The following is a 16,875-nucleotide window of genomic DNA, read 5'->3' on the forward strand; positions in this document are numbered from 1 at the left end:
TGCATCAATTCAACAAATCACACAAAGCACTTCTTCAAATGTACGCGTATACATTGCATCTGGAAAGTATTCACGGTGCTTCACTCTTTCCACATTTTATGTTACAGTCTTATTCCAAAATGAATGAAATTCATTTTTTCTTCAAAATTCTACACACGATACCCCATAATGCCAATGTGAAAAGCAGTTTTTTTAAAGAATTTTATCAATTTATTTAAATAAAACCCCTAAGAAATCACATTTACACAAATATTCACAACCTTTGCCATGAAACTCCTTGAGGTGTTTCTACAGCTTAATTGGAGTCCACCTGGGTTAAATTCATTTCATTGGACATGATTTGGAAAGACACACACCTGTCTACATACGTATAAGGTCCCACAGTTGACAGTGCATGTCAGAGCACAAACCAAGTATGAAGTCAAAGGAATTGTCTGTAGACCTCTGAAAAAGGATTGTCTCAAGGCAGAAATCTGGGGAAGGGTACAGACACATTTCTGCTGCTTTGAAGGTCCCAATGAGCACAGTGGTCTCCATCATCCATAAATGGAAGAAGTTTGGATCCACCAGGACTCTTCCTAGAGCTGGCTGCTTGTCTAAACTGAGTAATCGGGGGACTAGGACCTCAGTCAGCGAGATGACCAAGAATCCGATGGCCACTCTGTCAGAGCTCCAGCATTCCTCTGTGGAGAGAGGAGAACCTTCCAGAAGGACAACCATCTCTGCAGCAATCTACCAATCAGGCCTGTATGGTAGAGTGGTCAGACGGAAGCCACTCCGTAGTAAAAGGCACATGGCAGCCAGCCTGGAGTTTGACAAAAGGCATCTGAAGGACTCTCAGACCATGAGAAAGAAAAATCTTTGGTCTGATGAGACAAAGATTGAACTCTTTGGCGTGGATGACAGGTGTCATGTTTGGAGGAAACCAGGCACCGTCTCTACAGTTAAGCATGGTGGTGGCAGCATCATGTTGTGGGGATGTTTTTCAGCGCCAGGAATTGGGAGACGAATCAGGGTTAGGGTTAGGGTTAGGGTTGTGATTGCACCCAAAACTAAAATCCCCCTCTCTTTTATCACTGCTTCTGGGAAAGAAAGCATCAATTGTGTTCTCGTAGGAATGAGATGTGTTATAAAAATCATCTGTTGGGCTTTCACAACTTTCTCCTGGATGAAAACCTGCTCCAGAGCGCTCTTGACCTCAGACTGGGGCAACGGTTCATCTTTCAGCAGGACAATGACCCTAAGCATACAGCCATGATATCAAAGGAGTGGCGTCAGGACAACTCTATGAATGTCCTTGAGTGGTCCAGCCAGAGCCCAGACCTGAATCTGATTGAACATCTCGGGAAAGATGTGACGTTGGCAGCAAGACTTATGAATAATGCCAGAGACCCCATTTAACCTGCCCTCCTCCCCCACTCCCACAAAGTACAGATTGATCATCCCTGCACTGAAAGGTACTGTACATCTGCATACCTTTGCACAGCCTCATTCCACTATGTTATATTTATTTGACAGTGAACATAGTTTTGCCTATTTGTTTATTTGCATATTTGACTCCAGTTGTTTATGCACCAATGACACCAGATCAAATTCCTTGTATGTGAGAACTTACTTGGCAATAAATTAGATTCTGATTTTGATTCTGATTCTGATGTGAAAATGTCTGTGAACCGACACTCCCCATCCAACCAGATGGAGCTTGAGAGATCCTGCTAGGAGGAATGGGCAAACTGCCTAAAGATAGCTGTGCCGCATTGTGGCATCATATTCAAGACTTAAGGCTGTAATTGCCGCCAAAGGTGCACCAACAAAGTATTGAGCAAAGGGTGTGAATACTTATGTACATGTGATTCCTTAGTTTTTTTTTTATTTTTAATAACACAAAAAAAACTTTTTTTCATGTTGTCATTATGGGGTGTTGTGAACAGGATTTTGAGGGGAAAAATGAATTTATTCTATTTTGGAATAAGGCTGTAACATAACAAAATGTGTGAAAAGTGAAGCATTGTAAATACTTTCTGGATGTGCACTGTATAAGTATGTCAAAAATAACCAGTCATGCACAATATGAACCATTTGAACTTGGTTGCATTTCTTGGTCAATTACAATCCAATTTTTTTCTCACAGGCAAAAGAAAGTATGACTTTAGCTCTGTATGTGAAAAGTGAAAACATGATATTCTCACCTACAAAACCCTCATAACTACCATCAACTGCCACGTGTTCAGCAACTTAAAAAGAAAAAAAAAATTCGGAAACAATTGCATCTGTCCAAAAATTCAGAATGAAAAGGAAAAAATATATAAGTCATACTGGTCAAAAAGTTGTTGCTTCATGCAACAAGAAACAAAATTAATTTAATAAGTGCATTATTTATTTATAATGCAAACACTTCATTAACCAGCAGAAGCTAACGGGTTAATTAATGTTATTGTACAAGGTACAAAATGCAAGTAAACTCCCTCTTGTTACAACTGAACAGACAATCAGAACTGAGGTACATGTAATGTAATTAAATATTTAGAAACGCTGCACTTTATTTATTTATAATGCTAACACTGCATTAGTAATGAGAGCTAATGAGCTCATTAATGTTATTGTACAAGGCACAAAACATGACTAAACTGCTTCTTGTGGCCAATGACCAATCATCGGTGAGGTGAATGTACAATCTAATTATACATTTGAAATCTCAGCACATTATTTATTTATTTAAATTGCAAAATATAATAGTCTTACCTTAGCTGACCTGCAATTACTGTTTTTGCTGAAATTGGCTTGTTACTGTCCAGTATTTTGAAAACCTAGGTCTGGTGTCCACCAAGACCAGTACTGTTTGTATGACATTGCAAAGCAGAAAAAAACAAGCATAAATTGTCTTACCTGTGATGGTGTTGTAGTCATTGCTGTGCAAAGCTCTTAGGTCACCCTCAGAATTGTTGGGGTCACCGGACAAATGTGGGAAGCAATGTGACAGCAGTGGAAACTTCCACATTATCCCAGAGGAGTGGGCAGGAGGGAGAGACTTAATACATGGTGGGAAACACTGGATCGTACTAAGTGCTTCTGAATGACCGGTTCCCCCAGGTGCACCGGGAGAGTCCATTTTGAAGGGTGACAGAACCGGAGGAGGGGGCAAAGGTGTGGGAGGAGGACTAAGGACTGAAGACATGAAGTGAGAGGTTGCAGGAGGTGAGGGGAATGATGGAACTGAAAGATGAGCAGGAGACGAGGAGGATGGAGGCAGGAAGGAGTTGGAATCAAAAGCACAGTTGTGGCTCGACTTGGTTGAACCAGTTACTTCTCCTTCCCAGTGTCCAAAGGAATCCCCAATCGGAATCATGGGAAATCTTCTCTTCCGCTGGGAGAGAAAAGCCTCTGAGAAAGAGTCCAATTTCTGGGTGTATGTCCCAGTATCAGTGCCTAAAGGAGATCTCACTGGTGGACATGACGACTGACCTCCTTGCCATCCGCCACATGCTGTTTGACTAGGAGAGTTGCTCAGTCGGGGTGTTCGCAGCGCCTCTAGTGGTGGAAGCTGATCCTCAGTGGAGCCACTGCTGGACCCTTCTTCCTTCCCAAAGTAGTTATCATTGACCCAAGAATCTGTCCCACAATAGTCCACACTGCTGTCACTAAACCGACCAGTTTTGCTTCTGTTGTATGGGAGATTTTGTTTAATAATGTTAGGTCCCCTGTTGTAAACTATCTCACTTTTAGCTTCAACACTAACGTTATCACAGCTATTAGAATTAGCTCGGGCTCTGTGATTGCACCCAAAACTAAAATCCCCCTCTCTTTTATCACTGCTTCTGGGAAAGAAAGCATCAATTGTGTTCTCGTAGGAATGAGATGTGCTATAAAAATCATCTGTTGGGCTTTCACAACTTTCTCCGTCATCCCAAATGTCCTCGGTTTTCCCACTGCCGTACCACGGCTCAGCAAAATGGCTGCCATAAGTGCCATTTCTGTCAAGGTGACCTCCTAAGCTAGCATCTCCTTCCAAACCACTTTCACTTAAATTCGCAAGGCCTTTGTCACTGTCAGTACTCTCACGTCTTCCCCAAGACGACGTGTTTGAATTTGGAAATAAGGTTGCAGGTTCCTCTCCTGTACTTCCATATGATTCCAAGGCATCCAGAGAAGGGAGCAGAGAGGATGGGTATCCAGCTTCCAGGGTTTGAAGGCCAGGCAAGGTGAGGTGAAAGGACAGGCGGTGGCGATGATGGTGTACATTGGAGAAGGTATGAGGGGATGATCGGTCCTCCATGATGACTCTGTGTGTTTGACTAGGAAGTGCCAGAAGACAGAAACAGGTCAGGTATGGATATTAAGCTATCCATATTATTAAACGAGCGAAGCTGACCATAAATATCTTTTCCTCACCAGTAGTTGAATAAGAGCCAGACAAATTTTGTAATAATATGTAATAGTACAAACAATTTCAAGCTAATTCTATACATTCCATCAAAGCAGATAGCTTAGCGGGATAAGAGGTGGGCGACCAACAAGTAAACCTCGGTTTGATTGTCGGTCATGCATGTACTGGGACAAGACCATTTATTTGCATCATCCCAGTCCACCCAAATGGACTGGACCCAAATGGGTACTGGTATTGACCGGGGAAGTATCCTGTGATGGACTGGTGTACTGTCCAGGAGAGTTGTTATGGAATCTGGAAATAAGCATCAGCACCAAGGGGCCTCAGGGCTTAAATAGGACTTTCCACCTGAATGTTCGAGTCCGTGCGCTAGCATCATCACATACTCTCTCTGTAACTTTGTTGTCTGCATCCCTGCGGCCTCCTGGGTAATTGCTACATGAAATAATTTTGAGAAATCAAAAATAAACATTTTCGTAGCTGCTGTACATCACTCTTGTAGAGATAGCTACCTAACTAGCTAAACAGCTAGCTTAGCTACAGACATCTGCAGAGTTTGAACAATGGTGCCTTAAGAACTTTAAAGCGGCGGTGAAACATTTTAACTTGGCATGAAAAGGTTTTACCACATAATCCGACAAGCGGAGAAAAATATATAAACACCAGCGCTAACCTGTCACTAAAAGGAAACCAGCCGAGCTTTGACGGTAACTATTACTGAGCCCGTTCTGCAAAAACCTTCAAACTTCATACTGTGGTTTTTCAAATGCAATTTCTTTCATAAAGTATGATTTTGAAGACCATCCTGCTTAAAAAAAACAAAACAAAAAAGATAAAATAAAAAAACATGTTCCATTGCGTTCCGTCTTTTGGTCTTTAGAGGTTTCTTTCTTGTGACCGCATTATGCCTGAAGTAGGACAAAGTGAGTCAGAAAGAGAAACAATGACGGAAGATGGAGAGACATATATACTGTACATCTTTAAGTTGCTTTTCTTTTCTTGTTTTTTTTTTTTGTTTGTTTTTTTTTACCAGTCTGTGGCGTTTCTCTCTGTCTTATATTCATGTTTTCAGGTTCTGGTGGTTCTCTTCATGCTTCTTGCCTTCCCTCTTCACTGTCTTGAATGTTCGTTTAATTATTTCCCCTTTCAAGTTTTCAGCCACTCACATCGTTCTTCCTCTCTCTCTCTCTCTCTCTCTCTCTCTCTCTCTCTCTCTCTCTCTCTCTCTCTCTCTCTCTCTCTCTCTCTCTCTCTCTCTCTCTCTCTCTCTGATGTGTTTGACAGCACACTCTCATATACACACTTGTATTTATTTTGACTTGCGTTGGGTTTCTAGCCCTCAACCCAAATCCTGACCGCTTAACTGAAAGAAAACGCTTGAGACGCCCATTTGTGTTGCCACTGCGCACTCAGGCCGAAGTCCCCACCACTACAGTAAAACACCCTTTTTACACACACACACACATAAACAGACACTGACTTTCATACTCGCTCACACTCACAGGTGTCAGAGGGGACCAGAGGGTAATGATGTTGCCGCTGCCTCTTGTCGTCGTGGTAACCACATCCTGAGGAAACAAACGCTGACGGATCTCCCTCCTTTCAGCTATCTTTATCTCTTCTTACTCTTCTTCTCTGGCTCTTTGCCCTTCCTTATCTCTCTCTCAGCCTCCTGTGAGCTGTTTTTATCTGTCTGCTTCTCGTTTCTTTCAGCCTTTTCTAGTCTGTCGCTTTGTTCTTCTCCTTTCTACACATTCTCTGAACTTAACAGTAATAATACAAACAACCCACCACCACCACCAAAAATGCGGAGTGTCAACCAAAATGGAACATAAACTATAATTATATTTATTAGATAGGAGGCAATAGTAGCTTTGGGTATGAAGACTATAAGGATGGTTCCAGTTGCATGTTTGACCCAAAAGATCTTGACCTTCACCTACATGAGTGACCTCTGGTTAACTTTGCGAGTGCAATTTTGGAATCCGTCTCAAGTTTGTGCCATATTTGGTCCAAATTTGGTTGGAAAAAAATCATTATTTTCAATCAAATTCCTTGTCGGTTCCATTTACTATCCAAATTTATGCTTGTATCTTCACAGCACCTTTGCTAGTGAGTTGCAACCAGAACTCCAAATTGATGCCCCCTTATGAGTAGGACAATTTAGTTTGAATATCACAGCAACGCGTTTGCTGAATTAGCTGTTCCACGTGAGGTAAACTGTAAATATCAACTCTCTCTCCAATGAAACTGGTGAGAAAAAGCCAATCATTGATTTATTCAGATATGACAGCAGTTCAACGTGAGGTCCAAAGAGTGTAAATATCAAATATTTATGATTTATGCACGGTATGGCTGTAATTTCAAATTTTGGCTGTCTTCATGAGTATGAAAAATCTTGCAAACATCACAATGAGACATACCCCAAGATGTCAAGATGATGCATTCCGCAACTAAGAGGCACAGAAGAGATGTTGTCCTGGTCTGCAAGTCTTTGCACACAACAACCCTAAAACCTGATCTGCTCATCGACTCTCTCAGGGCTACTGTTAATATCCAGCATCTAACATACGCTGATTTTGCGTTATTATGTTCACAACAACATCTACACACAGCTACAAGCACAATGAGATAATCTATCACATACTATAGTTCTGTAGTTGTAACACATAAAAAAAATACATATGACTGAAAAAAGGAATAAAGAACACCACTTTGCACTTTTGCAATACATATGATACAATAAAACACTACTTTCTCAGAGTTTAACCAATTTAACTGTAGATGTTTATCGGATTAAAAGTCTCCGGCTGACTCATCTGACAGGAAATGAGAGTGAATAAAACAGGAAGGAAGACGGCGACAAACGCTGAGGGTTCAGGGAACCCTCTGAGCACGTTGCCCCACACACACACACACACACACTGTGTTCACACATTAAGTACACCCATGGCAGACAGTGATGGAGCACTTTAAATAACATTTCGTGGTAGCGTCCTTGAAGAACAGACCACGAACATTAAAAGGAACACATTCACAGTTTGCAGGAACTTTCTTCAAGTACATTTCAATTATTTCATTAATTTGACATCACTGATCACCATAACACACTGAAAAAAAGAGAATTGCTGGGGCAACCTTTACAACCCCAATTCCAATTAAGTTGGGATGTTGTGTAAAATGTAAATAAAAACAGAATACAATGATTTGGAAATCCTCTTCAACCTATATTCAATTGAATACACTACAAAGACAAGATATTTAATGTTCAAACTGATAAACTTTATTGTTTTTGTGCAAATATCTGCTCATTTTGAAATGGATGCCTGCAACACGTTTCAAAAAAGCTGGGACAGTGATATGTTTATCACTGTGTTACATCACCTTTCCTTCTAACAACACTCAATAAGCGTTTGGGAACTGACGACACTAACTGTTGAAGCTTTGTAGGTGGAATTCTTTCCCACTCTTGCTTGATGTACGACTTCAGTTGTTCAACAGTCCGGGGTCTCCGTTGTTGTATTTTGTTTCATAATGTGCCACACATTTTCAATGGGCTACAGGTCTGGACTGCAGGCAGGTCAGTCTAGTACCTGCACTCTTTTTCTACAAAGCCACGCTGTTGTAACACAGGTAGAATGTAGCTTGGCATTGTCTTGCTGAAATAAGCAGGTACGTCCCTGAAAAAGACGTTGCTTGGATGGCAGCATGTGTTGCTCCAAAACCTGGATGTACCTTCCAGCATTGATGGTGCCATCACAGATATGTAAGTTGCCCATGCCATGGGCACTAACACACCCCCATACCATCACAGATGCTGTCTCTTGAACTTTCACTGGTAATAATCTAGATGGTCTTTTTTCCTCTTTTCCTCCAGAGGACATGATGTCCATGATTTCCAAAAACAATTTGAAATGTGGACTCATCGAACCACAGCACACTGTTCCACTTTGCATCTGTCCATTTCAAATGAGCACGTGCCCAAAGAAGGCGGCGGCGTTTCTGGATGTTGTTGATGTATGGCTTTCACTTTGCGTGGTAGAGTTTTAACTTGTAATTGTAGCTGTAGTGACGAACTGTGTTAATTGACATTGGTTTTCTGAAGTGTTCCTGAGCCCACGCGGTAAGATCCTTTTCACATTGATGTCAGTTTTTAATGCAGTGCCGCCTAAGGCAGGGGTGGCCAAGTTCGGTCCTGGAGAGCCACATTCCTGACACTGTTAGTTGTCTCCCTGCTCCAACACACCTGAATCCAATGAAAGGCTCATTAAAAGTCTGCTAACGAGTCTTTCATTGGATTCAGGTATGTTGGAGCAGGGAGGCAACTAAGAGTGTCAGGCATGTGGCTCTCCAGGATCGAACTTGGCCACCCCTGGCCTAAGGGATCAAAGGTCACGGGCATTCAATGTTGGTTTTCAGCCTTGCTGCTTATGTGTAGAAAGTTCTCCAGATTCTCTGAATTTTCTGATTATATTATGGACTGTAGATGATGGAATCCCTGAATTCCTTGCAATTGAATATTGAGAAACATTGTTCTTATGCTGGGCAGCATGGTGGCTTAGTGGTTAGCACTGCTGCCTCACAGCAAGAAGGTCATGGGTTCAATTTGCATGCTCTCCCTGTGTTTGTGTGGGTTTCCTCCGGGTGCTCCGGTTTCCTCCCACATCCAAAGACATGTGGGTTAGGTGGATTGGAATCTTTAAATTGTCCGTAGGTGTGCGAGTGGGTGTGAATGTGTTTGTTTGTCTGTTTGTGACCCTGCGACAGACTGGTGTCCTGTACTGCGTGTACCCCGCCTCGTGCTCTATGACTGCTGGGATAGGCTCCAGCCCCCCGCGACCCTTGATTGAACTAAGCGGTTGAGTGTGTGTGTGTGTGTGTGTGTGTTCTTAAACTGTTGGACTATTTTTTCATACAGTTGTTCACAAAGTGGTGATCCTCGCCCCATCTTTGCTTGAGAAAGGCTGAGTCTTTTGGGGATGCTCCTTTCATACCCAATCATGACACTCACCTGTTTCCAATAAACCTGTTCACCTGTAGAATGTTCCAGACAGATGTTCTTTGAGCAATCGTCAACTTTCACAGTCTCTTGTTGCCACTGTCCCAACTTTTTTGAAACGTGTTGCAGGCATCCATTTCAAAATGAGCAAATATTTGCACAAAAACAAAAGGTCTACCAGTTTGAACATTAAATATCTTGTCTTTGTGGTGTATTCAATTGAATATAGGTTGAAGAGGATTTGCAAATCATTGTATTCTGTTTTTATTTACATTTCACACAACGTCCCAACTTAATTGGAATTGGAGTTGTAATAAAAAGTGCTTCAACTGCTGACACACAAACAAATTAAGTTGATTTAAGTTATTGCAACAAGTCACATTTATGTCAACATGTTAGTTTATCCAAACTTAACTTGTCTGAGTGATCCCAACTGAAGCCGTTCCCTTAGGTTCTCTCATTGTTCATCACCATTAATTATTTGAAAGTAGGTAAACGGCTTCATTGAGCATTTTAACTTAATTCCACATTTTAATAAGTGTTAAAAAATTGTTTTCTAACACAATATAACCCCTCCGTAAATGAGTACCATACATGTTTACATTTTCTTTGGAATCACATCAAATCAGAACTTTCAAGAAGCTAGTATACATAAAAATAATATTAAAAAAAAAAAAAAATCTGGTCTTGTCAGTAAAATGGGAAGCAAATCTTGACAACATGATGTGAAATAAATGAAAATTACGTGCCATACTTTTGCCATATTGCCATACTTGATTTGTATTAATATTGTCACTATTATATCTTTTGTTGTAGCTGATTATTACTGAAATATAATCATTGCAAAATTTAATATTATATTACATAACTACTGTATGTTGATTAATTTGTGTTGAAGGGTGTGTGTACTTATGAAATATTTTTGTTTTATTTTGTTTTTGTAGGCCTGCAACACATTCAAAATAAAAAGTTGGAATGCTAAACCACTGACCACTTTGTGATGTTTTTATTCCTTCTCACAATGCTTAAAAGACATTTTGGCAATGAGGATACCAAGCAATTTAACCTTTCAGGTTCTATTTTGTTCATTCTTCCTACAAACATGTATTAAGGTATGCAACAGTACTGGGTCATCAACTTTGCATTTTTTGTTTCAAAATTCTCTACAGCCATGCCTTTTGTCATGTGTGCAAAATGTGATTTTTGTATTGTCTTGTTGATAAATGTATTGATGTCCCTCAACAAGATCTCGTCTTGAAGGCAACACTTTACTCTGAAATCTCAAAGTATTTTTTGCATTAATGCTCCTTCAAAAAAGTGCCGTTGCTAAGAGCACTGACACATCCCTATACCATGACAGTCCCTGGCGTTCAGATTTGTTGCTGATAACAGTTTGGATGGTCCTTTTAGACTATGGTTTGGAACACGCAGTGTCCATTTTTCCCCTTAAAAGATTAAGAATACAGATTCATCTGACTACAATATATACACTGTGTAATGGTCTAACCAGATGCCCAGAAAAGTCAACACCACTTTTGGACAAGGTTGGCAAAAGAATGATTTTTTGCACAGTAAAGTTTTAAGTGCAATTTGTGAATCTAACTCCACCCATGTGGTTATATCAGCTATTGATGAATGTATGGAATATATTCACAAATTAAATGAAGTTGCCCATACAAGGCATGAAATATCTTAGGTTCATATGATCTGCAATGAAAAAAAAAGTCAAAGTAAATGTAAATGTCACTGCTGAAGTTTTTTTATTTAATTTGCTTTTTCCATACATCCCAACTTTTCTGATTTGGGGTTGTATATAAGGGTGATTCTTTAACTACGGGCACTACTGGCCTTGTAAATGTAATTTCCACCACACCATTGCCTTACAATATAAAGCGCCTTGGGGCAACTGTTTGTTGTGATTTGGTGCTATATACATGTGCTCTGATGTCACTGTTTATCTCCATAGAAACTACCCAAACAATCTTTCATACAAACTGTTTAAAGGGACATTACAGTCTTGTGGTGGAAATTACGGCAATAGTGTGGGACAACTACATTTTGTTTAAGAAAATCACAACAGTTGTATGACACTGAATACCCCAATTATGTTTTGATTATTTTACTGATATTTTATTCAGAGATATTTTAAAACATTAGAAAAAACATTTCTTTACCATTCATTTTTATCATTGAAGATCAAAAGTCTGGGTGTGGGACAAGCGCAAAATGGCAATATTTGCATATAATGATGCTGAAAAAAGGTGAAAAAGTCATCATAGACTACTAGAACAAATTTCTTAACACACTTTCATTGTAAAGATAACTATAAAAGTGTGAAATTTCCCCCTTTTTTCTGTTTTTCATACAATATGATCGAAGGACATAATAAGTGCCCGTAGTCTAAGAATCACCCATAATTAAGAATTCATTTGAAAATACAGACAGAAAGGTATTGTATGGTATACCATATGTATACCATGCAGGAATGACACTAGTCAGGGAAGCCACCAAGACACCCATGACAACTCTGAAAGAGTTATAGGCTTCTGTAGATTGTATAACATTTATGCATTGAATTACCAATGGTACAGGTTCATTATGAAGTGGAACAGAGATGGATTTTAATACAAAAAAAAAGGATCAAGTCCAGGCTCAGGTTTCCTGTATTACTTTATTTTGTTATACCTGGGACTTAATTATTGTACAAATATTTCCATCCTTGGTCGTGCCTGAACTAAATCCTACTTAAAGAAATGGACAATGATAAAAGCAGTGAATGAGTGAAAGTATGTGTGGGAGAACATGTTAATGCTGAGGTCACATGTACAATGTAACAAAGTCGCAGCTGGAAACCTCAGAATTAACATGCATAATCTATAATAGTTAGGTCACGACACAATGAGTATCTGACACAATAACCTCACATGTAGATTATAATATGACAATATTTTAGTCATAATTTTCATTGTTTAATGTGCACGTTGCAGCATTTGGCAGTTCTGTCTTTACGGGATTGGCCCCAGTTTGTGTCTGAGACAGACTGATTGAACAAAAATGTGTGAATGAAAGGATATGAGAGGATGGAAGAGGAACGCGGAGGAGTGCGTACGGGGGAGACATGTCTCGTTTTCTCTAAAATTCACCATAAAATCCGGCAAGAGCACAGCAGGGGGAAAGAGAGAAGCACTTCTGGACTTTTTTCTCAGCTGACTTCTTGGTTCTTCACCCCATCACCCATCACCGACCGATGGGGACAACAAAACTCAGTGTGGCAACAACGAATTGCCAGATACTTTGTGCAGTAATTTAGGACTGAGTTAAGATGTATTTTTAGGATAAATTCAAGCCGAGTTTACATTTTACAAGTGCATTGTGGTCTATAAATAGTAACGATAAATAAAACACACAAGAAACAGACGTGAAACCAATTATGACTTTAAACCTTTGAGCTTTGATGCATTTTAAATACATATTTTTAAAGATTATAGAGAAATTACTGAATTTGTTGTAAGAAAATCAGGTGATCTTCATAAGTGGAAGTTATTCTTTTGTTGAAAAATGTTGCAAATTCATCACAAGTCCAGAGCACATTTTTGGTAAAACATTAACATACAGCATCAATGCGTAAGAGAAAATGACTGTTTCTAAAAATAAATTGTGATATTTTGGGGGCTATTTTGTAGAATGCCAAATCTGGAATGTGGTATTTTAAGATACACCCGATTTATTCCATTTTGTCAGTGATGATGCTGGTCAGGTTTTCTTGGTATGAACACAAGTTGCACCAAAATTCTCTAACTAGCATTTAAATTTTTGAAGAAAAATGTAAAATATTAAATCTTGTTTGAAATAAAACATCACTGCTGCTGAAATAATTTGCCTTTACAACTTTACTTTACAACTCTGCAATAGTTGAAAGTCAAAAACCAAAAGAATCTAAAGTTAGAAAAGCTCTCGAAATCCTGGGCATGTGTACGTTTGCATTTGAAGCTGCACACTTCAACAAGACTTTTATTTAAAATAAATATATAAATAAATACAACCAGCAACAACAAACACTTCAGAGACCCCGTTTGTGTGCACAAGTACATGAAAGGCTGCAAACATCAATGACCCTTTTATTTAAAAAATAAAATCATCAACAACAAAACTTTAGATGCCTCACTTGCATGATGTGGAACTGCAGATTTCAGAGCCTTTCATTAAAAAAATCTTAAAAATTCATCAACAACAAAAGCTTTAGAGGCGTGTTTGTATGTACAAATATATGTGAAGCTGCAGACTTCATTCTAAAAAAAATCTGTATTCAACTGATTTGATTTCAGTCTTGACAACAGGTCACTTTTTCACAAGTTAATGCGAAAGATTCAAAAACTGTCACCACAAATAACGCTGCACAACACTGCACATTGCATCATGTGATTCACTTTTTGACAGAAATAATATTACCCTGGACATTAGTCAGTTGTGTCCTGTTGGGTAAAGTGTTGCTTTGGTTTATTTCACGGACTTGGCTGATGGTTTATTTAATTTGTTTTACTTTAACTTCATGCAAACATCTCAAAAACTAAAACTGTTTTGTCTTTTTTAACAAATATCAGCTTTCAATATCGACAAAAGGATCCCAGTTATGTTCCTCAGTTTGATGGTGATTAAACCCACATGTTTAAGTGTTTTCTTGTTCGAGGCATTTTAACATTTCTTTAAACGTTGTTTTATGTAACCGCATAACTGCAGTGTAACCTACAGGATAACTTTGCATTTCAGATGTGGACATCCATTTAAAACATGTAAGTCTGATTAATTGTGTTGAGTCAAAACATGTAATAACAACAACCTATGAAAAAATGAAGTGCATCGTGTGATTTTCTATGCACATGTAAAAATGCAACAATTCTTATGAAGGTTTATTGTTATTTTAATTGCAAATTCAAATAATGGTGACGGGGGTCATCAGTCATCATCTTAGTCCTGCAAAAATAGCAAACGGCTTTGAAATTAAGATTCTAGGGTGTGCACTGTTTAACTTTCAAACTGTATTCCTTTGGGAAAACTTTGTTTTACAAGAACTTTTTATTGATTCATTTATTACTTAGCAATTATTTTCACTTTTGTTGTCTTTATGGAATGATGCAATGAGTTTGCATCATTTACACTGATTTTTATTTGTTTGTTACTTTATTTACTATGCTATGTTTTCAATAAAATACACTAAATGGTATGAAACATCAAAAAACTACATTTATACAGAAACAATGAGGTGTTCAAGACTTTTGCATGAAACCCATACATAAGAGTTATAATTTGAGTTTTTCTTCCAAACTAGTATCACATTTGATATTCATATTTCTCAAGATAAACTCATTTTCAGTCAAAATCTTTAAATGTACCGCTTATATTCCCATTTTGCCTCCTATACTTTAGCCAAACTAAATGTAAAGTTCATGAAGCTGATATGCTGCTGAAACCTTTAACTCACATGCAGATGCAAAGGGAATGAAAAACTTTGATATGGTGAGTGGAAACAACAAAAATTAGATGAAAAAATGGATGTGATGAAAATGCATTTGAGATTTTAAAATGTTGTCATGATATAATGAAACACACACATTTTTTTCAGTTTCACAACAAAATTACAATTTGTCATGCATTTCAGGAATGTGACTGAAAGGGTGGAAGTAAGTAAAAATAATTGTGTAAAATGCAAGTGCATTAAAAAAAATAGAGTGACAAATACTGTTGACTATTCACTATATTAATTTTTTTTTAATCCAGCAAATTTTGTTAATTTTGCCCTATTAAAAAAGAACACACCCACTCAGACAGCGTCTCGGCTTTACGCCGACAGTGCGTCGTGCCGTGCTGTGGCAATCCTACGAGAAAAATGTCACCTACAGAGCAGTAAAAGTGCAACGGTGTTCCTACAAAATCAAAGTTTTTGTCAAATGAATTCTCTCAATTTCACCACCATGACAAAGATGTGACAAACATGCACAAGCAAGGCAGCGCCAAAAACCTTAACACTTTGTCAGCAGGCATACTTTTTGATTGACATTTTCTGTAGAAATAACAAGAATCGTTCGCTAGCAACGATCCATATCAGTTGGGTTTTGTGAATGATGAAAACAAAGAGTGGCTTTAGTTGCCACCACAGCCTTGCAGTTAGCATCAAGACCATTAGCTTGAGTGATACACATTTTCTGTGAACTAAGACTAGCGTGTAGCGAGCACAAAACAGGAAAGTTATTAGTAGTTGGGTGATTCTTAGACTACGGGCACTTATTATGTCCTTTGATCATATTGTATGAAAAACAGAAAAAAGGGGAAATTTCACACTTTTATAGTTATCTTTACAATGAAAGTGTGTTAAGAAATTTGTTCTAGTAGTCTATGATGACTTTTTCACCTTTTTTCAGCAACATGATATGCAAATATTGCCGTTTTGTGCTTGTCCCACACCCAGACTTTTGATCTTCAATGATAAAAATGAATGGTAAAGAAATGTTTTTTCTAATGTTTTAAAATATCTCTGAATAAAATATCAGTAAAATAATCAAAACATAATTGGGGTATTCAGTGTCATACAACTGTTGTGATTTTTTTAAACAAAATGTAGTTGTCCCACACTATTGCCGTAATTTCCACCACAACACTGTAATGTCCCTTTAAACAGTTTGTATGAAAGATTGTTTGGGTAGTTTCTATGGAGATAAACAGTGACATCAGAGCACATGTATATAGCGCCAAATCACAACAAACGGTTGCCCCAAGGCGCTTTATATTGTAAGGCAACGGTGTGGTGGAAATTACATTTACAAGGCCAATAGTGCCCATAGTTAAAGAATCACCCAGTTACAAAAAAAAGTGAAAATATTTATCTTGCAGTGTTAAGGAGCAAATATCATCAAAATCTAACAGCAGAAATTCCCGCCATTAGCATCAAGATTGCTAACATGATTGACACACACTTTCTGTGTACTATGAATAGCATGTAGCCAGCATGATGCAGAGGTAACTTGCTAACAGTAAGCAAGTAACTTCAAAATTTTAAAATTGAATGGCATGAATCCCTGCAGTGAACATAATGTAGAGAGTTAGTGAGTGGTTGAGTAAAATATTCATCAGCAACTCCATAAAAAACTACGGTAGATGCCGATTTCTCATTTTGGATTCTCATAGAGGATGAGTGAACCTCCTACTTTGGGTCATGTTGGCAATTTTGAACAGAATTATTTGCAGTTCTTTTATATATTGATTTAAATAGGAAGTCTTGCTTATCCCGGGGTGTTGTAAAAGACTGTCGCAGCTATTTAACTTCCTGTCTATAAAGATTCCTGGGCACATAGTCCCAGTGATAGACTGTGCATTATTAAACTGCCTTATATATATATATATATATATATATATATATATATATATATATATATATATATATATATATATATATATATATCAAAGACATAAGCATCACCATGGTTACATCAGAAAAATT

The 16,875-nt window shown here is 38.3% G+C and overlaps 1 protein-coding gene across 5 annotated transcripts in view; it reads right to left on the reverse strand.

The window, feature by feature from the left end:
- LOC117504557 (transcriptional-regulating factor 1-like) overlaps window positions 1-16,875 on the reverse strand; it is a 34,927-nt gene that overhangs the window by 9,423 nt on the left and 8,629 nt on the right. For 4 of the 5 annotated variants that reach the window (XM_034164005.1, XM_034164004.1, XM_034164008.1 and 1 more), the window contains exon 2: window positions 2,887-4,292. In XM_034164005.1, coding sequence (XP_034019896.1) covers window positions 2,887-4,292 — 1,406 coding nt within the window. Of the gene's footprint in view, window positions 1-2,886; window positions 4,293-5,414; window positions 5,629-16,875 lie in introns of those variants that run through there. The other variant, XM_034164006.1, reaches the window with a different exon arrangement.

Source organism: Thalassophryne amazonica, chromosome 23 (assembly GCF_902500255.1).
Source record: "Thalassophryne amazonica chromosome 23, fThaAma1.1, whole genome shotgun sequence".
NCBI lineage: Eukaryota > Metazoa > Chordata > Actinopteri > Batrachoidiformes > Batrachoididae > Thalassophryne > Thalassophryne amazonica.